This window comes from Ornithodoros turicata, chromosome 1 (assembly GCF_037126465.1).
Source record: "Ornithodoros turicata isolate Travis chromosome 1, ASM3712646v1, whole genome shotgun sequence".
Classification (NCBI taxonomy): Eukaryota; Metazoa; Arthropoda; class Arachnida; order Ixodida; family Argasidae; genus Ornithodoros; species Ornithodoros turicata.
The window spans coordinates 186575883-186601195 of record NC_088201.1 but is presented as its reverse complement, the minus strand read 5'-3'; the positions used below and the strand labels follow the sequence as shown (position 1 = coordinate 186601195).

Here is a 25313-nt window from a genome sequence, read left to right as displayed (position 1 = left end):
GTCCTTCAAAAAGGACGACCTGAGGCCGGGACGCATCTGAACCGAGATTTTGGTGACATACGGAGGAGTAATGTCTGAAACTGAGCCTGATGCACTAACAGGTAGTCTTGTCCCACAAGCTCACGTAAAAAAATGGTTACTAAAAGACAACAAATATAAGCCTTTTAGTTTTTTCGAGGCTTGATGTAGGCAGATAGCACTTCGCTTTGGCGTTAACGAAACGTCCGAATCGGGATGCCCACGTCAGGTTTTTTCCGGTCCAATATTGCGAATTTTGGTAAAATTGCCATATTGGGCTGAACATTTCGCACCCTTTCCTTGCACTAAGCATAATGACTTTTGTTTTTCACATGTTTGCCATTCCCCGAGCTACCGTCCCACCGAGTTTTATCTTCTTACCTCGACCTGGTGAGCAGCACAAAAATGCGGAAGTTCTGGTGAAAATGTATACTTTCAGGCCGCCAGCTCGATTCGAAAGACGTTTACGTCTTGGATGTTTTTCATCCGAAACTAAAGAAACATGATTCCTGCACTCGCTGACGGTGACCGGACCCTAATATCTTCAGCCGTTTTTCCTGGAGACGTACTCATATGCACCCCACTTTTAGGGCAGGAGTTTACTTTCAGCGCCGCCTTGCGCTTCAACCATACCGAATCCGGCAAAAATATTCTTTGGGTATCTCTATCTGCATGATACCAATCTGAGGAAAGGATAGTGTCAAAATTCGCGATGGTCGAGCCACGAGATTGGATCGCTTCTTGTGGAATGACCCTAGAGGCATTTTCCGGTTTAATAGCCGTCACTGATATCGCTTCTTTCTTTTTTTTTTCCTTTTTCGTCTCTGCAGCTATTATTGATTCACATTGCATAACGTTTAAAAAAACAACACTGCATCGCCCCCTATTGAAAATCAACATCAGAAAATTCCGATGTTTCTTGATGATTCTTGATGTCACATCAATATTCTCAGGTCTGACATCAAGAAACATCAGACCTTTCTCGTGTCACATCAATATTTCTTCATGCACTTAGTGTTAGCATCAGGTGTCTAACCTGTCTACTGTCGACAGTCATAACTACCTAATAGCTTAGCCTTAGCCAATCTCAAGTTTTTGCTTGAAACACAACATTCAGTGGTTCTTATGAAAACAGCACATTTCCCGAAACATCCTGGAACGGCCACAATCTCAAGAGGTAGTACGGTTCTACCGTGGTCGTATTTCGTCCGCCTAGCCATTGCGCGGAGATGTTGGCTCCATGCCCATTTCAACACAGGCTCGAGCGTCCTTGCTTGTTTTCCATGCCGCCAGCCAGTGGTGTCTGAGTTCTGAGTGTCTGTCGCGCATGCGCGCTTTTGTTGTGTTCGCTTCGGCTGCTGTAACAGATGTTTCCCGTCGCTGCGTGCATTTCGCGTAATTTCGGACGTTCCACTTAGTCTGCAGCGTTTCAGAGGCTTTGCGTTGTTGTTCCCACTTGATGCTGTCGTTCTTGCAAACCGTCTGACATTGCAACCGTCCGTAAGTGGAAGCGTTTCTTCTAACCGCGAGCAGACCAGTCTGGCTCGTTTTGAAATGTCAAAGAGTGAAGACGCAGCCCTGGATGTGAAGCCAAATCGCTCTTCACCTTAGGATTCTTGCCGTTTCAGGTATGTAATTAATACAACTGTGAAGTAATCTGTTTGACTGCGCCATGCATTCTCGTTGTCCGTTTTACTCTATTTGCAAATGATCTGCACAACACAGGGAGATAGAACACCCGGTGAAACAGTTAGTGCCCTTGTGCCGAAGGTATGTCATATGTCTCTACACTACTCTACATGGGTATCCTGCCTTCGTATTTTCTGGAATGATATTTCCAGCAGGTTGACCGTGTATGACGCAGTGACCTCCAGCAAGAGCAAGAAAGACACGGGCACCATTTTCAATGTGGTGGGGACTCTTGCTCGTCATGACAATTCTTACAAGTGCTTTTGCAGAAGGAGGACAACTTGTACCGGACATGAGGACCTAGGTGTGCTCTTTTTCATTGTTGTTCACCGTTCGACCATTACCAATTTTGTGCCCCTATGAGTTCAGCGCTTAGGTGTGTTGATGATAAATGGATATGCGTCGAAAGGTAGGTACTCGTTAGTGGTGAATAAAGTGATTTGTTACTACTATCTGCTGCTTTGTGTGGGTTCTTGCCGGTACTCATCTACCGCAGACATGAGGGGCTTTCTTTTCAGAACAGAAGGGGCAGAACATTTCAGAAAGCCAAAAGAATACAGCATTTTCAAGATTGCCATAACCAGCAGCAATGTAGCTCTCATGTCAACATCAGCATCAAAGCAGCTCTGACGTTAGCATCAGCCAGGGCAGCTCTCATGTTAACATCAGCAGGGACAGCCCCGACGTTAAATCATCAGAGCAGCTTTGATGTGAACATCAGGTCGGATGGGATATGGGACACTGTCTTGATGCTAACATCAGCTGATGTTAACATCAGCATCAGAGCGGCTCTGATGTTAACATCATTACGAAACCGCAAAACATCAACCATGAATGAAAAAAAAAGAAGTTTTCCTGTAACTACTGTGCCACCGCGGTCAGCTTCTTGGACGTCACAGTGTCTATCAGAGATGACAAACTCACCACAGATCTATACAAAAAAAGCGACTGACCGACGCCAATGCATGCATTTTAACAGCTTTAAGACGACTTAACGACTTAAAGGATTTTAACAACTTAAAAGGACCTACTCCGTTATCGCCGATTTTGATAAACATGCACAGGCAATGACACGTGACTCGTGAGAAAAGAAATCCCCCCCCGAACTCTTACAACAACCCCTTATCAAATCGGCGTCTGTTCAATAGCAGCATTCCGGGACACCCCCTCTGAAACCCGGCTTGACCTGATAGCAGAGGACTACACAAGGAAGCTGACTTTACAGGGTGGTGCGTGAGTACGTGAGGAGGAACAGACTTGGGCATGGAGAAAAGGACATATCTGAGGCGAACAATTCCCTTTTCGCGCCCTGACCTGATAACAACACCGATAACACGCCCGGGAGCTTTCGCGTAAGGTAAAGAATAAGACGTGATGTACAGCTCCCGTCAACCTTAATAATAACACCGGGAAAAAATATGGTCTCGTTCCCGAGTGGGATTACAGCAACTCATGGGGCCATGAGGAAATCTTAATTGAAGAAAATTATTATGTTAGTTTAACGCAAGGATTTTGTTCATTTAATATTCCTCCAGTGCCCCCACGGTGGCTGTTATCGCACTCGGAAACGAGGGCGAATTTTTTCCAGTGTTATTATTAAAGTTGACTGGAGCTGTACAACTGTGAGAACGAGCATGAGACTTTCCATATATCGGGAGATTGCCGGATGAAATTGGCAGGTTGGCGCCTGTGATAGCCTTGTGGACGACAAATTGACTAAATGCGAGTTCTAAGGATGCAGCAAGGACAACAGCTACGGTCCGCAGACGATACACAGACTACGTAACTTTATGATGATACCGTCAGTAGCAAGTTGGTATCAAGAGTTATTTCGAGCTGAAATAGAGGAAACGGACAATTTGGCGCCAGTGAGTGCCACTTGGGCGACGATTTGGCGAAATGTCTCAAGTATATAGATTGGGTGGTTGGTGTAAATCCACAAGCGATCAAAGAACAAACACGAAACAACAACAGAGCGACTTGTGTGTGATCATGTCTCCTGTTTGATCTTTGGTCACTTGAAAATTAACGATTTGACCAAACGCCACTTCGCAGGCTGTAGCAAGGGAAACAGGTATGGGCCGCGGACTCATAGCTATTAAGCATGGATATACAGACTATGCAATTAAATGATGACATCTTCGATATCACGTTTTTATCCAGAGTTATTACTAAACGAAATGGAAGATATGGACACTTTGGCGTCTGCGAGTGCTGTAGCGATGCGAGTGGTGACATCTGCGAGTGGCAATGATTGGATCAAATGCCACTTCGTTGGACCGCTCGTTGGGCGTGTATATTCCCAAATCGCAGCAGCGGGTAGGAATACAGAAGGTCACGGACACACGAGGCGGTGAAGAAGTAGCGCACACTGAGCGAATGTTATTTTAGTGTATTTACAATACTGGGGGGTTTACCCATACTTATTGGTATAGTCGCATGTGGATAGGTCAAGCGGCAGTTTACAACAACACAATAACAGCCAATTACAACAGATGTTGCAGTTTCTAACAAAGTCCCATGTCAGATTTTGCCTTCCGCAGGTAAGAAAATTTTACTGGAAGTGTGGGATAGGAAAATCAGTGACGAAACCAAAATTACATGAAAATGAGCTTTTTTCTGGGGGTTCATTTTGAAACGCGTTCGGTGGTGTGTTATCGCATCTCTGAATGACAATGCACGTCTTACTGGTCCCCGCCTGGAAAGGAAACATTTCCGTGACATGATCCAGCGGGTGAAATATTTCTACCGCGGCGACATTCGTCCCTTACAGCTACAAATGCAGGATGCATCGGATGCACCGTACGGGTCTTGTTGTATTTTTTTTTATTGTGTGTTAGCGCCCCGAAGTAACTGCGGCTATAAGCCAAAAATCTGCACTTCATTATCGTTATTTCCCTGATGTTCTGGTTCCACACTAGTTGACAGAAATAAGAAAACCGTAAAACAACAGCCTTCAACCGCGTAACAGCAGGTTTTGCTTTGACGATTGCTTTGCGATTCCAACAGGAAGTGCTTGAAAAGCTAATAGATTAAGAATTACGAACATCCAAGTTTTTTCGGGATCATTCTGAAATAAGTCTCCACTTATAGCCCAGCAGTGGCGCAGCTCAACTCTGTCGGTGGAGCAGAGGGTCCTGATGGCGTTCAGATTCTATGCAACAGGAGCACTCCTGGACAGCATCGCCAGTGGTGAATTCATCGCCACTACAAAGTGCCCGGTCTCCGAGGCTATCCATGCTGTCAGCCTAGCCATAATAAAAACATTTGGGACCGAGATATCTGAAGCTCCCGGCATCCACAGAAGAGAAGGTGGCCATCAAACGGGACTTCTACGCCTAAGCGGGATGCCCGGACGCCTTGGCAAATTTAAATGACAGTTATTTTCCTTTTACATTGGTGTTCATATGATGTTTCTTGAATAAATGAGAGTTGCTGTTGTTATCATGCTGGTGCAATTGACGGTACTGCAATAGCCATCATCGGCCCGAGTCGCAGTGACCCCCGCTTTGTTGATGGGAATTATTATTCCTACAAGGGATACCACGCCCTTAACGTCCTAGGGGTGAGAGTGTGATTCTGAATTAGAGTTGCTATGACAGTGACAACGTGCTGAGCTTTTATTCAAATTTGGCTGCCTAAATTATGTTATTTGCAGATCTGTGATGCCAATCGCAGATCTCTCCACATTGACGCCACGTACTCAGGGAGCTGCCACGACTCCTCAGTGTGGAGCGTGTGCGAAGTCCGTCTGCGAGCACCGACAACATTTGCTGAGGGCGAGTGGATGTTAGGTATGTGGAGCATAGTAGTAAAGATAGGTTGGGAGCCGTCGTCAGGTCCACTTAGAAACATGGACCCCCTGAACCCTGCGCGTATTTTTCCCTGCGCGGCGCGTCCCTGCGCGTTTTTTTCACCGCGCGGCGCGCGTGCAGAGGCTTGTCTGCGCGATTGTAACATGCAAAGAAGGGTCATACACAAAAAGTACGAGTGAAAAAATATATTTATTAATGCCAATCAAGTTGCCAATTGTAATGTCAATCAAGTTGCCAATTGTAAAGCCAATAGTGCTGGGAATTCTGCCAATTGTGATGCCAATCAGGTGAAGGAGAAAAACCCAGCCGAAAAACCTTCACCACCTGTAATAGAAGAAACACGATACACATAGTAAAGAATATACTTACTCATTACCAATTTCACAGCTCCCATATGGATATGACTCAATGGCAATTGTCCCATCACCATCATGTATTCGGATACCGATTCTATCATTGGTGTGTTTCATACGTCAGAGTATGAAGAAGAAATCAAAAAGATTGCAGATGATCACCTCGATCTTTCATCCTATCCCACTGATCATCCACTCTATAGCAATAAAAATAAAGGGGCTCTGTTCCGATTCAAGGATGAGACTGGAGGTAGAATAATTGAAGAGGTGGTTGCTCTGAAAGCAAAAATGTATTCTATCCGATTGAGTGACGATAGTCAAATTGCTAGAGCAAAAGGTGTTAAGAAAAGTATTGCTCGTAGGGAATTGCATCACGATGTATATAAAGATGTTTTGTTTAATAGTGTGAAGGTAAGTCATCCCCAAAGGACCATATGTAGTAAGCGCCAATGCATGTATACATTAGAAACAACTAAGCTTGCACTTATGCCATATGATGATAAGAGATACCTCTTTAATGCCATTCAGTCATATCCATATGGGAGCTGTGAAATTGGTAATGAGTAAGTATATTCTTTATTATGTGTATCGTGTTTCTTCTATTACAGGTGGTGAAGGTTTTTCGGCTGGGTTTTTCTCCTTCACCTGATTGGCATCACAATTGGCAGACATCACAATTGGCAGAATTCCCAGCACTATTGGCTTTACAATTGGTAACTTGATTGGCATTAATAAATATCTTTTTTCACTCGTACTTTTTGTGTATGACCCTTCTTTGCATGTTATAATCGCGCGGACAAGCCTCCGCACGCGTGCCGCGCGGTGAAAAAAACGCGCAGGGACGCGCCGCGCAGGGAAAAATACGCGCAGGGCTCAGGGGGTTCATGTTTCTAAGTGGACCTGACGACGGCTCCCAACCTATCTTTACTACTGAGCATTTCTCTCAACTGCTTCAGTGATGGACCTCAGAATTGCGCTTATAGTAAGCAGGAAGAAGTGGGGGACATGGGGTTAGTATGCATCCTGAGCCGGCCGACATCAGGGGAAACTGTGTCTTCGGAAAACCTATGGGGAAAACCTCGGACATCCCAGCCTGTGGTAGGATTCAAACCCACCACCTCCCAGTCTTCAGCACAACCTCCGTAATTACCAATGAGCGGGACGGCTTAACCCGCTTGGCCATACCGCTGGTTTTGTTACAAGTAGAGGCCAATATGGAAACATATATGTAGCTTGGTTTTGGATTTTTTTAGTAGAGTAGCATGCTTTGTGTACATGTCAACATAAAAGTATTTGATGCTGTTGTTGTATACATCATTGCATACAGCAGATGTATTAATGCAGGATTAGACGACTTCGGAATTGGTACATTCACAGAGTAAATAGGCACACCTTCCATGGGAAGGTGCAGGTCAGGTTTATTTTATACAAGCTACATAAATATTAAATATTTTTCAGAACAGTTTGTCTACTGATGTCACGAGCTCACAAGTGTAACATCCATCAAACAATTTCAGTAACTATAGCTTCCTCCCTTCTGCGCAGGAGATCTGGGGTACCATCTTGAACCATGGCTCTTGACTCCTGTTCGTTCTCCTGCAACACAAACGGACCAGGCATACAACGAAGCCCACTGGAAGACCCGGGTTCGAATTTAACAGTGTTTTGGAGTTTGAAAGATGCGCTTCCGCTGCCTTCATCGCTACAGGACATTGCACTTTGCACCTGACAGGGCATGCAATGTTATCACTGCGTGTGCAGTTTTGCATAATATGTGTATTGACTAGAATTTGCAAGATCCTGAACGCGAATATGAGGACTCCGATCCCGATCCTCCTGCTGCTCCCGGATCATCCGAGGGATGATGTAGAGAGCAGCGCATCACTGACTGCTCAGGCAGTGCACCGCCGGCAACAAGTTGTTAACAGATACTTTTTAAATGTGTATGGCATTAAACTACAGGGACCACATAATTTTTAATTCATACTATCTAATTTACAGGACTTTGTGCACTTTGGGGTCTGGGAACTGCGGTGGCATTTTATTAAGGGTTGATGTACACCAAAACCATGGCGCAACCAAGGTGTCTACCAAATTGCAGCCTTCAAATTCCCTGACATTTTTCACGTTTTCACTTCCCCTTTCAAGGAAAATGTCTGACCAAAACAAAAGGGAAATTGGTGCCTGCAGCTACATTTTAATATAAATCCCTCATGAAAGAGATCATTTATTGGGTATTAGTGAGGCTGCCTTACCTTTTTGCCAGCTTGTCATATTTGCAAACTGCTACTTGCTGCTACGTGGCTGTGGCTTAGACACTCAACAATTGATTGGCACTCCCGAAACATGGGCATTGTGAAGGCATTTGTGTGTAATTTTGCTTGGCTTCAACTGCTTTCTGCCAAATTTTATGAGTTTTCCAGTCACATGAAAATTCCCTGACAAGCCCTTGGTTTCCAGGTTGGTAGACACCCTCTAAACACCACAAAAGCGGATGTCAGAAATTGAGAGTATGCTGGGATTCAGATGATCCCCAGTTTGACCATGTCATTCCATTAAGTCATTGTGTCATCTTTTCAGAGGTGCTGTAACGTATTGCCCTCATGATTATGTTTACTATTCATTCATTTTGGTCACTGTCAATGTTATTTCTCTTACTGATTTTTGTGTTTTTCACTTGAACAAGAAATGTGCAAACTTATGTAACTGTGTTATGTTTACAATTTAAATATATGTTTTCCATCTACTCAAAAACTTCATATTTTGCAAAATATTTTCATTGGGTCTTGTCATTCCAAATGAAAAATATATTTCACACGAAAACAGTGTCTCTTGCAATACTTCACACCAGTACGTCACGGGGAGACTTGATGACAATGAAGATGCATAAGTTGTAATACAAAGGATGACCCCCCCCCCCCCTTAGATATTATTGTTGGCATTTCTTTCATTTTCAATCTTGTACCTAAAATACTCTGTCACGGACTGATCATTGGACTGATCATCTGCACACAAGCGAAAGTAAACAATCTAACAGCCCTTCCCCGTGTAATCTGTCTTTGTTTGTGTATGTGTTTTTGACGATGACTTTCTAATGGCCATGAAGCTTCACAGGTATGAAACTTAAAAAAGTACATGTACTGTCGTTTGAGTTTATGTGTAAACTTTCACTTCTGATTATTCAATTAAAAAATATGTTCACTTGATGCGGAGCTGATTCTAATTAATTTCACCTACACTACACCTGTGCTCTGTCAACTGTTTCTCGCCACTTCCTTACCTCCTGGAGCTGCGTTATTTCCGCAGCAATCTGCTCCTGCACCTCCAGAATGCGCTGTGCTATTGGTGCAGGGACTCGCCTCCTCCTCCTTTAGCATGGCCCTATTCTACTATGCTGTGTGCCTGATACGTCTGGCACTGCTGCTGCGGTAGCCTCAGTTCCCTGCTGGAGTGCAGCTGCAGACGTGCTTGCTACTGCTGCGTCGGTGTAGTGAATCAGCTGTGACAGTGTGCTTCTTAAGTTAGATGAATAGGCAAAGACGTTATGCAATTCCTCACCGTAGGGCTTGTTGCTACTGGGACACTGAAATTTATCTTTCGGTCTCTGGTTGGTCAGCTGGTTCCGACACTGGCTGTGTACGTAAACGTAACGAATTCGTTGGAAGGCCAGCTTTATCTAGAGTAACTTTTTCTTACCACTTGTGGCACTTGCGCAACGTTTCCCGCCATACTTAGTTGTGCAGCTCCTGCTGCACCCAATACGGTGTCCCAGCCTACAAGCGCCATGACACGGGCGTCGAAACCGCGCAAGGGCCCTGCGATATCGGCGACCCGTGTTGTTGTCTCCTCGCCGGGCTCTGTGCCGGGGTTTACAATAGCGCCGCCCCCGCCACCCGTACCACAAATGCCAATCACGTGGGCGATTTTCGCACATGGTATCTCCACTACTTCCATAGTCCCTGCCACCCAACCGCGTCTTTTACCAGTCCCCCTAGAGAGTTTAGGGCTAGAGCGATCTCGTCCCACTTTTTCTTCCTATCGTTCTTCGTTCCACCGGGCATGAAACTTCTGTTATTACATAGCTCCAGATTCTGCTCCATAAACGCAAGTAGCTGCAGCTTCTGCGCTTCAGACATTGACATGTCTGTAAATTGAAGGTTGATCCTTTACTGCTTCCGGTTAAAACAGCGTAACTGTTCCCAAAAAGGTCAGGATAAATGATGCAAGTATTTCCACAGCAAACACTATCGGAATAAAACTTAAAACAGGCAGCGCAGTGTGTATAAAAAGATCAAAAGATCCGGGTGCACGTCAGACTTCGTAGAAATCCAATAAACAGTGTAAAGCCACAACCACATGCTGCACACCGCCATGATGGATAGGGGTAATGAACAACGGCCTCGCCGTCGCTATTCGCAGCCACCCTGCCTGGAACGATCCTCATCATGCGCATGCGCAGAAACCAGCCGGCCGCCACAAGAGGAGAGTTTGGCGCTAGTGCGCCTGGAGAAATCGTCCCAATGGGAGCCTGTGGAAGTGTCACAGGCCAGCTTATAGTTCGAAAATGACCCGTATACGTCGCATGTTGTGTGTCGGGAAACACAAGAACGCGCTCCTCTGGCTCTGCTAACAACGATTATTTTAATTTTACGATGATGCTTCTAGCTGGTACTCGCTACAAGTTTATGCTAGTCTAGGAAAAAATACAGAGTAATATATCGTAAACAGCTCCTTTTATTACGTAACTATATAAAATGTGCCCCTCCACAAGGCGTCCTGCGGCGTCCTGTGCCGAGAGTAGCGTCTCTTAGTCTCAGTGCGAGGAGAACGATGACGACCACGCACAATCACGCTTGTTGCTTGCGATGCACGGTCTTTCGTCTCGCGGAAACAACGGTGAGACGATGACCAAAGACGACACGAAAGACGATACGGGAGAAACGTGAACAACGCGCCCCTGGTGTGCACACCGAACGACCCCCATTTCGTAACCGGAGGACCTAACGCGAACGAGGGCCCAATCGTCGCCCGATATACGACACAGACGGGGTCCGCCAGCACAAGGAGATACCCAGCAAAGGAAAATCTGCTAAGAAGACTGCAGGACTTCGTACTGAACTAAGCAGAACTGCATATTGAAGTGAGGGGGGAAATGTAGTGTTGTTGTCTTAAAAAAGACGACGGCGGAGGTCACGCGAAGAGGGAAAAGGAGCTAGAAGTGACCGAGCGGCGTGAAAATGTAGGATGTAGTGTTTTGGTGGGGAAAATAAACAACGTGGTTGCAGTGTTTCTGCGTCGTTAAAGTCCAAGACACCACAGATACTACAGATTTTCAATGGGAACACGAAATATCCAACGGACGCTGTTTTCCGGAAGGTACGCGAAGAAAATCCTCTTGTACGTAGTTTTTGCTGTATATGTGTGCGTGCGTGTGTCTGTCTTGTTTCAAGGGAAAAATTATACTTGAATATCTTCGGAAGGGAAAGTGGCACATTAGAAGTAGATGTGACTTTGAATGTGCAATATTTGTGTTACCGTATTTTGAGATCGCCTGCGATGCATTTTAGATAGATTGCATGTCGCGCAGTAGGCACTGAGGATGTGGCGAAGGCCTGCAGGGAACGGAAGCGGATAGGAAAACAATCAAGGCATAAGCCGTACCCGTAACGAACACGAGGTAATAGAGAGGTTTAGTAGACCGTTACGTAACGCACGGAACGTTAACGCAGAGTACGTAGTTCTCTACCGTGAAACGGATAACAAGAGGGTTTTAGCAGATCGTCAGGCAACGCTACGAACGGTACTGTAAGAACTATGTTGCCTTGGCATCAGTTTCTGAGCGAATTGCCTAATAAAACAATAACAACTTTATTTTGAGCATGGAGAGTGGGGAGGTTCGTCTCCAGAAGCGATACTCTACCCCAACAACAACTTTATTTTCGACCTTGGAGAGTGGGGAGTTTCATCGCCACAGGCGATACTCTACCCCATTGCTGGATGGAATGGGGGGAATAAAATAACGAGCCCCTTCACAATAACGATCGAAGTCCGATGGTGTCCAGAAATGTCAGAAGAGCTTTGAGCGCAGAGCGTTGCTGGGCTGGATTGGGCCAGGGACCAAGCAATTTCGATAGGGAGAAAGGGCGAGAGTCCAGCTGACGAAGAGACTCGGAGAGTGTGGTTCGGGAAGGTTCGTAGTGAGGGCAATGAAGAAGAATGTGCTCCAGATCCTCAAGGGCACCACAGTGCAGCAGGTGGGAGAGTCAACTTGTCTCAAGCGGTAACGCCACTGAGCTGTAAAGGCCACATCGAGGCGCATTCGGTGGATTAATGCAGCATCTTGACGAGAGGTGTTTCGTGGCATGCGGAAAGCCAGCGTGGGATCAACTCTGTTCAACATAGAGGGGGGAAGAATGTCGGTTGTCCGTTGGCGGGAAGCCAGGGGTGTCACTAGGCGGCGCAGAATTGAACGGCGGTCCCCTCTCAGCAGAACAATACGGATCCGTTTCCGATACGAGAGTGCTGCTTCTGCGGCGCTGTCGGCCTGCTCGTTCCCCACGACACCACAATGGGCTGGAACCCACTGGAGAACTAGCCTGTGGCCTGCGGCGTAGATAGTGTGGTAAGCCATTAACACGTCTGTGACTAGGGGTGCGGATGGGCCTCGTATGCCGGAATTTGCAATTGCTTGAAGTGCAGATTTGGAGTCTGTAAAGACTGCCCATTCCCGGGGTGGAAAATCAGCGATGTGCTGTAGAAAGAAAAGGATGGCATAGAGTTCCGCAGCTGTGGAGGAGGTTGGATGTGAAAGGCGTCTTCCGTGCACGACGCCTTCGGATGGAATGACGAAGGCTGAGGCGGACTTGTTGTTTCGGGATGCGCCATCAGTATATGCTGCCGTAAACGTAGAAAACTTCTCGTCTACCAGAGCATGAAAATGGGCTCGGAGGACTTGAGGGGGGACCTGATCTCTTCTTTTCAGAAGGTTTGGGAGGCGTACAAAAGTGGGCGGTACCGGTAGAGACCAGGGGACTTCCGGCGGTATAGTGTCCTTAGTTATGAAGCCAGTGAGAGTCTGGCGTGTCCTCTGCGCTACTCGATAGAAGTCGCTTTCAGGGCGGTATCGAATTTTCCTGAGTAGCGAGTGGCGGGGAATGTGAGCACGCAAACGGAGGTAGTGCCGAGCCGTTTCCCGTTCATGGTGAACTTCAATCGGGAGCTCACCAGCTTCAGCCAGTACTTGCCGTGTTTCAGCCATCCTTGGAACTCCGAGGCATCGACGAAGGCTTCGAGCAAACAGGGACCGAAGGGTATTTAATGAAGTTGTTGATATCCTGTGCAGAATAGGAAGGCTGTAAAGCACAGTTGCCCTCACCAATGCCGCGTGAACCGCGAGCAGGGAACGCTGATCACAGCCCCATCCTGAGCCAGAAAGATGTTGAATTGCGGGGAGCCATCGCTGCACTTTAGTGTCAAGGTGTTTAATGTGCCGAGCCCAGCGCAAGTCCGAGTCGATTACCACGCCAAGGAAGCGGTGAAAGCGTACCGGTTCAAGCTTCTGTAAACCAAGCCAAAGAGGGAAATTGGCCATAGCTTTACGCGTGAAAGGGAGCTCGACACACTTTTCGGGTGAAAGGTCCATCCCGAGGTGCGTGAGGTACGTATGGATATTGTTTAAAGCGAGCTGCAGGCGGCGCTGGAGAGCCGGGCGTGATTTTCCTACTGTCCAAAGGGCGACGTCATCTGCATACACGGAGAACGACACTTTGCGAGGAATTACTGATTGTAGACCGGCCATCACCACGTTAAAGAGTGTCGGGCTGAGAATGCTTTCTTGGGGGACTCCTTGAGGAACAGGATGCTGAGGGCTTTGGCCTTGGGACGTACGGACAGAGACAGTTCGGTCTGTAAGGAAGTCTTGGAGCCAGATGAAGAGCCGACCGGATACTCCAAACGAGCGCAAGGCGTGCAGCACACAAATGTGCGAGACGGTATCATATGCGCGCTTGATGTCGAGGAAGACCGATCGGACGATCCGTCGATGGGCTCGAGCATGTTGAACTTTAGAGACTAGGTCGAGAACTGGATCCATGGAGCTTCGGTGGCGACGAAATCCAGCCATTTCGTGAGGGAACGCACGTTGTTTTTCAAGCCACCAGTCGAGGCGATGCAAAACCATTCTCTCCATCAGTTTCCCCATACAGCTTGTCAGGCTCACCGGGCGAAAGGAGGATAGGGCATTTGGGGGCTTGCCTGGTTTCAGGATGGGAACAACCAATGCCTCCTTCCATGTATGTGGTAAAGATCCTTGTTGCCAAGACGTATTATAGACATGAAGGAGAGCTTGGAGTGACCGCCCGTCAAGGTTTCGTAGGGCGGCATAGGTGATTTTATCGGGCCCAGGGGACGAGGCGGCGTTCACAAGCTTCAACGCTGCCTTTAGCTCGATTAGTGTGAAGTCGCGGTCCATAACTTCCTGGGACTGGGCCAGTCGTGGTGAAGTTCAGCCGTCAAACTGTGGACAAAACTGCGGTGTAGGGGCGTGGTCGAGGCAGCCGCCGGTGTGGTTAGTACCACACAGAAGCCCGTCGCAAGCGTGTTTTCGTCTACACGCTGAACGATAGCCAAGGCCGCGAGAGGATTCTTTTGAGGGGGCGCCTCCTTCAGAGATCGGATTGTCCGCCAGATCTTCGTGGCCGGATCAAACGGTGAAAGGTGGTGGCAAAACTTACGCCAACGCTTCCTGTCCTCCTTTTTAAGTTCTCGTGCTACTTTAGCTTTCATCCGGCGGTATTCCACAATGTCCGTAAGTTGCCCTGTCCGACGAGCCGTTCTTTCTGCTCGGCGACGTAATGCTCTAAGGTGATTAATGGCTGGGGAATGGCCGACATGGCCTGTTACCCTTTTAGACATGACCACCGCGTCCTGAATACCGCGGGTAATTGCTTGAGAGAGAGCCTCTGGGGACATACCGGTGTGCACAGATGTTCTGAGGCCCGCACAAAAACGTCTCCAGTTTGTGAAAGAAATCAGTCCAGCAGTGGCTGAGAGGGGCAGTCTGTCGTGCGAAATATATAGAGGAAAATGATCGCTACCTCTAGTGTCGACGTCCGTAGCGCACGACAAGTGGCGAATTATGTCGGTGGAGCACCACGAGAGGTCCAATACATCAAGTGACGTTGGGGATCGCATGTAAGTGGGCTCGCGGTTGTTCAGCAGGCACATGTTATTATTCTCCATTGCCTCCAACAACCTCCTTTCCCTACTGTCCGTCCTTCGGCTTCCCCAGGCCGAGTGATGTGCATTGAAGTCCCCTAGCACAAGCGCCGGGGCTTCCAGAGAACCAAGTAAGCGTTCGAGGTCACTCCACGGGACCTGTACCGTGGGACGGATATAGATACTGACGACCGTTAACAGCATGGGGCCAAGGCGGATACTGCAGGTGACGTAATCATAAGAGCGATGACAAACTGAGCCGATGGGTGCAGCAACGAGGTCATTGCGAACGTATAGCGCTGCTCTGCTCTCAGGGGAATGATGAGAGCGATAGATTGTGTATCCATTAACACGATGTGTACAATCCATGCCGTGTTCGCATATAGCTATGAAAGGGAACTTGAACTGTTGTAGATGTAATTTAAAATCTGGGAGCTTGTTACGAAGGCTTCGAGGATTCCACTGCATAGCCAGGGCCTTTTTATACAATTCCGTCATGCTGATGCGAAGATAATGACTCTACCCCATTGCTGGTGGGGATATGGGGAATAAAATAATGAGCCCCTTTACAATAGCGATCGAAGTCCGATGGTGTCCAGAAATGTCAAAAGTGCTTTGAGCGCAGATCGTTGCTGGGCTGGATTGGGCCAGGGACCAAGCAATTTCGGTAGGCAGAAGCCCAATTGCCTCATATAACTGCGTTTTCATGCTCTGTTATCGCTTTCTTTGTGTTCGAAAATTAATTTGTTGTTCCACCAACAAACGAAAGGACAACGGACACGCCCTGCGGGTCAGTTCATCGCTATCGCTCGCCGTTATGGCTGACGCGGCTGCTCACTCGGACTTTGTTGGCAGCGTCCAGAGACCAGAACTTCGTGTTTTCGAATGGTACAAGGTATACAGCTTCTTATAAGAAGATGATGTAGTCCCTCGTACTGAAGGGCAGTCTCGTAGCCTTCACTTCGGACACAGTCGAGGTGGCGTTGCAGGTTTGTGGAACGAAATCAACGTACAGGACGGAACGCAAAAAGATGAGCCGATCGTTCCAACGTGAAACGCGGAAGCCAAGTTTCCGTTCCCGCGCACGCGCTCTTGCTCACGTGGAGAATAGCGTTCCTTCCGTTCGCTGCGTAACGGTCTACTAAAGCTCTCTAATGTGAGTGCTTTCATACCTTCCACGGCATACTATCGCCATCAAATTTCTGTCCTTCTGTTGCTCTTCACTCGACAACGTGCCTGAGGCTGCTGCTCACCAGACTGTTCATCATCATTCTGGTTCGGCAAGCATTTATGGTTATCTTGTCTTGTTGAAAACGTGTGCACATATTCTACGTGTAAAAACGTGAAAACGTACACGTTCGTGTACGCAAGTGTGCACTAAGCTTATTTGGAGACTCTATGTATGCGAGTTGTCACGACAGTCTGCGTTTTGAGTGTGGCAATTTACATAATGGGCCTTCTTAGTCTTGTCACTGCGGGGACAAATTAATTACTCTTGTAAATACAGGCATGCTCACTTACTTGGGTAATCAATATTCGGCATTATTTTGTATAGCATCTCTGGTTATCGTACATGACCTGAATCTTATTTCTGGGTGCATACTTCCAGTGCTTCAAGAGCAGAACAGAGCAAGGCGAAGAAACCAGATGGAAAATGAAGTCCGTGCGACACTGAACGACAAATTACAGCGTCTGAAAAAAAGTGTCTAGAACCTGATGACCATCACAATACCAATAAAACAATCTTTGAACACGAAGTCGTGCTACGGGAGCTCGCTGTTGTCCATGCCTTGAAGTCCAGTCTGTGGAAACCTCAGGGCCTCATGATGCAAGCACAGGCCTTCACGCCCTGAGGTAACCCGAGAACCTCAAGCTCTGAGGCAACTCTGAGGTAACCTCCGGAATTATTTTCAATACGGAGGTCATGAGCCATGAATGTGTGTGATATTTTTTTCCAGCGGCTGCTGAAATATTTTACAAATGGCCGCTATAGCGCTTCCCGTGGACTTTTGCGAATATTTTGTCGCCTTACCTGGGTATACCAGTTCCGCAGCAACCCCATGAAATGCACATGAAACCAAAGCTCGTTGTATGCTGTTTTTAATGGTGCGCATGGCACATTTCGTGATCGCGCTGTTTCTGATGCGAACTCACATAGGTCGACACATTTTGTCGAAGTTGGCGATGCACGTGCGTAAACACTCTTCGTTTTATTCGAAAAAGAAAATTTACGTTCAGATGCTAGATTTTTTTTCTTCCTTTTGACGCGAAATATCCCTCTGGTAAGCGCTCACAGACTGAATTACAGCTGTTAGCATCGACCTTACCCCGCCACGTTCGCCGAACTCACCGTATGGCTTACCGCCGCCTTCGGCACATGACTTCGTCACGCATCCGTATATATTGGATTGCTTGAATTACGATACAAGCTGGAAATGCCACATGTTTGATCCCGATACAATGCTTCGTTAAAACAAGACACTGGATCCGCACATAGTACTACGTGCGGATCCTATGTTAAATAAATACCCAATATATGTTGTACCCTAAGTCTCGTGCTTGTGTTTTGCCATTTGAACGCCCCTTTATTATTACGTGAACTCGAGACACCGGAGCAAGAAACGGCTGGTGGTCTAGGTTTGCGTCAACGTGGTTTCCATTGATGCGCGGGGCATTTTGGAGGTGACACTTAAGAGGCGCCCTTTCACCATCACCATAGCCACCATCACTTAAGGCGCCAATATACTGCGACGTAGCGCGCGCGCGCGTCAACGCGACGTGCCATCGGTGAGGATTGAAACACTATACTCCGCCGTCCCAGAGACGCAGCGGCGCCTGACGTCCGCCAGCTTGCCTCCGCGGGCTGGGCGCCGAGATAGAACTTGTTCAATTTCATCATATCTCTGTTTGTAGGCAGAACTCACCTCTAGGAAGTGGAGGACGACGCGTGCTTGTACGGTACCACGTGCCATCTGCATTAAAAATATTAGCAGCTATACATCAATGCTTGAAAAAGCAACTTCAGGATGTTACCCAATTATTATTACTTTTCTGTTGCGCTTTGACACCCTTGCGTTGGCTCAAAAAGAACTCAATTGAATTTTTATTGCGCAATTCTCAATACACACTGTATTGCGGAGTTACCATTGCCTTTCTGTTGAGCTTTGACAGCCTTGCGATGGCTCAAAAAGAACTCAATGAAATTTTTATTGCGCAATTCTCAATGCACACTGTATTGCAGAGTTACAATTGCTTTTCTGTTGAACTTTGACAGCCTTGCGTTGGCTCAAAAATAACTCAATGATCTTTTTTTATTGCATACTTCTCAATACACAGTGTTATGCAGAGTTACTATTGCTTTTCTATTGAGCTTTGACAGCCTTGCGATGGCTCAAAAAGAACTCAATGGAATTTTTATTGTGCAATTCTCAATACACACTGTATTGCAGAGTTACAATTGCTTTTCTATTGAGCTTTGACAGCGTTGTGTTGGGTCAAAAAGAACTCAATGGAATCTTTTTATTGTGCAATTCTCAATGCACACTGTATTGCAGAGCTACTATTGCGCTTCTGTTGAGCTCTGACAGCTTTGCGTTGACTCAAAAAGAACCCAATGGAATTTTTATTGCGCAATTCTCAATACACACTGTATTGCAGAGTTACTATTGCTTTAGTATTGAGCTTTGACAGCCTTACATTGGCTAAAAAAGAACTCAATGGAATTTTTATTGCGCAATTCTCACTACACACTGTATTGCAAAGTTACTATTGCGCTTCTGTTGAGCTTTGACAGCTTTACATTGACTCAAAAAGAACCCAATGGAATTTTTTATTGCGCAATTCGTAATACACACTCTATTGCAGAGTTACTATTGCTTTTCTGTTGAGCTTTGACAGCCTTGCATGAGCTCAAAAAAGCTCAATGGGATTTTTATTGCACAATTCTCAATACACACTGTATTGCACAGTCACTATTGCTTTTGTATTGAGCTTTGAGAGCCTTGCGTTGGCTAAAAAAGAACTCAATGGAATTTTTATTGCACAATTCTCAATACACAGTGTATTGCGGAGTTACTATTGCTTTTCTATTGAGCTTTGACAGCCTTGCGATGGCTCAAAAAGAACTCAATGGAATTTTATTGTGCAATTCTCAATGCACACTGTATTGCGGAGTCACAATTGCTTTTCTATTGAGCCTTGACAGTGTTGCGTTGGGTCAAATAGAACTCAATGGAATTTTTATTGCGCAATTCTCAATACACACTGTATTTCAAAGTTACTATTGCGCTTCTGTTGAGCCTTGACAGCTTTGTATTGACTAAAAAAACCCAATGGAATTTTTATTGGGTAATTCTCAATGCACACTCTATTGCAGAGTTACTATTGCTTTTCTGTTGAGCTTTGACAGCCTTGCGTTGCTCAAAAGAACTCAATCTAATTTTTATTGTGCAATTCTTAATACACACTCTATTGCAGAGTTACTATTGCTTTTCTGTTGAGCTTTGACAGCCTTGCGTTAGCCCAAAAAAGCTCAATGGAATTTTCATTGCACAATTCTCAATACACACTGTATTGCACAGTTACTATTGGTTTTGTATTGAGCTTTGACAGCCTTGCGTTGCCTAAAAAAGAACGCAATGGAATTTTTATAGCGCAATTCTTAATGCACACTCTATTGCAGAGTTACTATTGTTTTCTGTTGAGAATTGACAACCTTGCGTTGGCTTAATCTTAGGTAAGAGGAAATAGGGGAAACCTGTCACTTATTTTGCCTATTCTACTAGAGGAGAGCGGGAACACACTCGGCATAAAGCTTGGCATCAGGTCATGGCAAAAAATATACATGGCATGTAAAATAATGAATAAACTTCACGACTATGCCTACATAGTCGCCGGGGGAATGCGTTGCACGTTACGTTTTGAAACTGAATTATTTACGGACCAAGTTTGCCTAACATTACCTTAACCTCTCAAGATAAGGTTTGAGTAGTATTGCTTCTTTTCAGATTCTGATTTCGGTTGTTGCCAAAGTATGGTATTTCCTGGACCGCGAACGGTTATACGTTATGTTTGTGTTTCTACCCATTGACTACCAATAAGATTTCTGCACTAATATATTTAAAATCGTTGATGACATCCAAGGAGACATCGGTTGGTCAAAATATCGATACTGATGAATGTAAGATGTATGTTAATGTAAAGTGTACTGATGTATGTAATGTAATACCCTTCGGTAAGACCGAAGAACGGTTAACGAGCAACGCGGCGTTGTGTATAAGGTATCATAAGGCGCGTTTACATGGGCACATACGTCGACTGAAAGCAACAGTCGACTGATCGCAAAGATCGACTTGGAACGGTTTACATGGCAGGAAGCGATGCGCCTTAGTCCGCCGGGCAATTCAGTCGACTCAGTCGATGACAGCGCCGCCAAGGCACTGAAGTGGTTACTTTGCAATTGCATAGTGTTTTATAAGTGTGTGACTTCTTTTACTGCGCTTATAAACATGAAAGCCTTCTACTAACGGCCCAGTCGATGCCCAATGCTGCTGGCTTGAAACGTTTTGCACCGGCGGGAACGTCAACCGTGTCCGTCGCCATGTTCATTTTCTGTGTTGCGGGCGGAGCACGGCTGCAGATGCGGTTGTGACGTAGCGGAAACCGTCGGCACAGTCGACTTGCCCGGTTTATATGGCAAAGGCGAGACGACTCCAGTCGTCTAATCTACCCCAACGTAGCGACTTATTTTTGCTGCGTCGACGTCCCCTTTATGTCGATGTAGGCGGGTTTACATGGAGAGGGGAGATCGACCTATCTCGCCCAGCCGATTTATGTCGCCTTCATGTAAACGCGCCTATACCCGCGCTGTCCCGCGTTATTATCCGCGGACTATCTTACGTTAATGAGACAGGAAGACACACGCACGCGTGAACGAACATCGTAGGGACATAAACACAGCTACAACAAGCTATCCGAATCATGGGAGTACGCTCGGAATACACGGCGTACCCTAGATTTAGACAACCCGCATATCTTGGCTAGGGAAACTCGCTGAGGCGTACACAAATCATTGGAATCCTGGTATATATAAAAAAGAAAACAGGGAGCTGCCAGGAAACACCTCGGACAACTGCCTGAATGCTACGCTCCCTTTGTACTTAAATAGGCTGGGGCAGGCCCTCGCATGCCGTTCTTATGACGGAATCAACGTGGATTCCGAAACGTCATTTTAAAGTGCTTGAAATGTTGTGTGTGCCGGTGTGTATTCTACGGAATGGATGTACAGGGTATTCTCGATAACTGTAGACGAAATATCGTGAATAAAGAAGTGGTTTTGCTTTCAGTTGCGGCAAATAGGGGCCGTATATTCTACGCGAATTTTACGCCGTTTTACGCGCTGTTTATTAGTATACTGATGAGGCTTGACTGTAGCTGCACATAAACTTGAGTTCATAACTAAAACGTCGCCATACCAGCACTAGACTGCTGTTTCGACTTTATTGGGTAAAATTTCACCAGTGCGCAGCTATAGTGCGTGCTTTCAGAAGGCATATTTATATCTGAATCAATAGTACTTACATTCGTAGTCTACGTCTTTGGCTACGTCTCTTGGTAACAATGCAGTGCTTCGCGCGGGAACGATGAAGGCAAGGCAAATGGCTGAAATGATGCAGAGCATTTTCACTTCCGAATAGGGCGATCGATAGAGAAGTCGGGTCTCGGCTAAAATATCAACGGCTACTTCAGGTGTGACGTCCACTACGCAGTCGAGATGCCACTCGAGAATGTAAATCACGACAATGGTGTCTGCTGGTTGTCTCGCGGAGTACCTGTGAGCGCAAAATCAAAGTTCCACAACTAAGGTGTCTAATTAGGCAACCTGGCTGTGCTAACGAGAGGCCACTTGAACAACTCAGCTCCATGATACAGATGAACGCAGGAAATAAAATTTTAATTAGGTCACGTTCTTTACAGCTGCTTTCGACGTGTCATCGAGTTTTGTCTTTAGCGTGTACGCCTAACAAAAGTTTAAGCTTTTGCTAATTGGCAAGTTATCGAAGAAAGGAGCGGGAAGCACTCAAACACAACGCCCTTTCAGCTGTTTCAATTTGACGAGGTATTTGAGAAAGTAACGGAGCATACATAGGTTTAGCCCGTGACTGCTGCCATATTGGTGTTTTCTTACACACAGAGAAATGTGTATACCATATATTAAGCTGAATGTTTCTCATTTTTTGGTAAGACACGTCTACCGGCACTAGAACTGTTCTTCTCTGTTAGGAGGATATTTTTTACCACCTGTGCAGAACTACGGGAGCATTTATGCGACTATTTATTTATTTGTGATACTTCTGGCATAGTGCCGTAGAAGGAGGGCCATTCCCCACACACAAATCGTTAGAACATCTTGAACAAAAGGAAAGAAAGAAGAAATACATATACATACAACATACATACATACAATACATAAGAGTAGAAGGAACACCCTATATTATATAAAGGTAGTTGCTAAAAAATAGTGTGTTTTATGAGTTGCTGTGTACCTGAAAATGAAAAAAAAAAAAAAAACAGGCTAGTGACAGCCTCAACGACAGATGGCAGGGTGTCACATGCAACAACATCCGCGGGTAAGTGGTTGCAAACATCTATGGTCAAAGGAAAAAACGAGTTCTTCAGACAGTTAGTGCGGAACCTATATTGCGCGCTACAGACGTGAACTGCCCCGCTGATAAAAACGTACATATTCATCCGCCTGGATGCAGGTTTGGTCATAGCAGATACTCCAAAGTAACTTTAACCGCTGAATTTTGCTTTTCACTTCGAGGGAGGGAAGACCTGCGGCAGCTAAGAGTTCAGTCGGAGAAAATTTACGAGTAAACTGGTTAAACATGAAACGAACAGCCCTTCGCTGAACTTTTTCTATGCCCTGTATTGTGCTGTTAGCTACGAGAAAACCATACTACCGATGCATAATCTAAGACAGAGCGGACAAGTGTTACATAAGCAAGCTGCCGAGAGGTACGATTTGACTCTCACAAAGCGCCTTCTTTGCGACAGGGATGTCGCAAAGTGCGCCGCTAAAGGTGGAAGGACGATAAACGGCTAATTTAGGATTGTAAAATGGGATATAGGTCGTCTTTGAACATGCTGCGGCAGTGGAGAGTAGAAGACGGACAATTACAACGTGGTGCACCGGCGTTGAATACCACGCTTGCGTCATTTACACATACTGACGAGTGGGCAGCTGAAGATGACAATGACGCCGTCACGAGCCGTCCGGGAAAATGAAATTCCCGCATTTCATGATCACTCTTGAAGAACTTATTTACGAAATTTCATGAAAGAAGCCTTCCCTATACTCTTAATCCCGTGACGGACATGTGCCGGCTAAACAAGTGTTTGCGTGAATTTCAGTTCCATACCAACATAAGCAGCAGTGATTATCCACGGTCCCTTGATGCAGATCTGTTGTTAGTTACTCCTGCTGGTGCGTCAGCTGTACTGATTCTCCACCTCCCATTTATCTTGGATGAATTTGTGCCTCAGAACAGTAACCTGTCAAGTCTTGTCCTACTTGCTCAGATAGAGCAGCTATGCTCATCTCCTGTGATGAGCATCGACTGCTTGTGTGATCTTGAATCTGTAGTGGCACACCACAATCAGATGTACATTGAATGTTACGGTGCATCTTGTTTCATTCCAAAGATGCTGGTGCACTTGGTGGATCAGGTGAAAAAATTTGGTCCCATAAAACACCATTCGACTATGCATTGTGAGACTAGAAATGCTCTGCTCAAATCAAAAAAGTACTTCAATTTCAAGAACGTGCCGTACACTGTAGGTTAACTCTACCATGTGCACACATCATTGAGTCTTTGGGATGGAGATGGATCACCACGGCTTAGCTACTGCGTGAAACAAGATGAATACTCAGGTATGCCCCGCACTGTATAAACAAACTCACTTCAGCTAGAATACCATCACAGTTTTTGGGTACTGATGTAATGTGCAGCACTTCTGCCATTATCAACATTGTTGCTGTCAATGCTGGTGATGTAGTAATGGCAGCTTCGTCAACTGAAACTGCACAGTTTCTTAGATTGGTGGAAGTAATGTCCAAAGACTGTAAGAAGTATATGCGGACAAAGGTGATGGTGAAAAGGGAGTTCCGCCCAAAAATTAATGCCTTCATCCTGCAGCCAACAGAGCATGAGTTAGTCATATCATCTGATGACTTGCTTTACCATGGCCTTGTTACACATACCGGCAGCACCAGAGTATCATCTGCATACCTAGGTGTTTACACTATGTACCTTGATTTGAATTCGGTGTTGACTTTCCTCAAGGCCAATAAGAGTCATATATGTGTACTGCCCTGCTGTTTTCCTTTTTCCGTATTTTATTGAGCTGTATCGCTAGCACAATCAATTCCTTGAACTATGTCAAAACTTCAGCTGTCAGTAAATAAATAGTTGTCACATGCTGATATCTGCCTTTCCCTGTAGATGTGGGAATGTCCACGGTATGAGCTCCCTCAGTTTTCGCAAATGGTGCAACCGCTTTTTCATGGACAGGCACCTGGAAGAAAAATAGAATGTGTCCTGCAGCTGCAGCTCCAGGACGGGCTGATACAATTCTTGAAGTATGTACTATTTTGTTCTTTGTTTTCTCCGCATATGGTGTAAAAGACTTCAGTTAAATGACAGACCATTTACAGAAAAATTTATGAATTCCCAAAAGTGTCTTGTGTTATCGTTACACATGACTAGGGCTCGGTAAATTAGGCACTACAAACAATGGAATTAGGCAGGCAATGGGGCCCTCAGGAACAGCAAAATGGGCAATAACATACAAAAATAAGCCTGTCAATCTTCTGTGATGTACAGTGTGTGCCATACCACGAACGTTATGAATGCTCCACCCAGGAAAAAGTGGCTACGGTACCGTACATGCTTTGACTGCTTGTATACGCATGCTGATGCAGCCTAGGACCTTGTGATACTGAGTGCTGCTTTTAACTTTCCGCCCTCGGAGCTCTCGAAAGGCCAAGAGAGGCCAAATATTCTTATCAAATGTACATGAACCCCTTCTAGCAAACCAAAATACTTAAGGAAACGTAACGAAAAAAATAAATAAACGATGCAAACACGCAGAAACGAAAAGCAAAATGCAGCACTCAGCATGAGCCTGAAAGGCGCACTCACCCTTGCACCTCTAAAAA

At 45.9% G+C, this 25313-nt stretch overlaps 1 protein-coding gene and 1 long non-coding RNA gene across 2 annotated transcripts in view; both read right to left on the bottom strand.

Moving 5' to 3' along the window:
• Nucleotides 1–21922, bottom strand: part of LOC135378875 (uncharacterized) — a 73609-nt gene extending 51687 nt beyond the window's left edge. Inside the window, exons 1-2 of the mRNA XM_064612026.1 lie at nucleotides 21671–21922; nucleotides 18016–18063 (exon numbers count right to left, since the gene is read on the bottom strand). Coding sequence (XP_064468096.1) covers nucleotides 18016–18063; nucleotides 21671–21770 — 148 coding nt within the window. The 5' untranslated portion in view covers nucleotides 21771–21922. The remainder of the gene's footprint in view (nucleotides 1–18015; nucleotides 18064–21670) is intronic.
• LOC135378876 (uncharacterized) lies at nucleotides 7255–8171 on the bottom strand. Its single transcript, XR_010418598.1, has 2 exons — nucleotides 8131–8171; nucleotides 7255–7471 (listed from the first exon to the last, which is right to left on the bottom strand). It is a non-coding gene; the product is annotated as an uncharacterized LOC135378876 (long non-coding RNA).
• Nucleotides 21923–25313: the final 3391 nt, after the last annotated feature.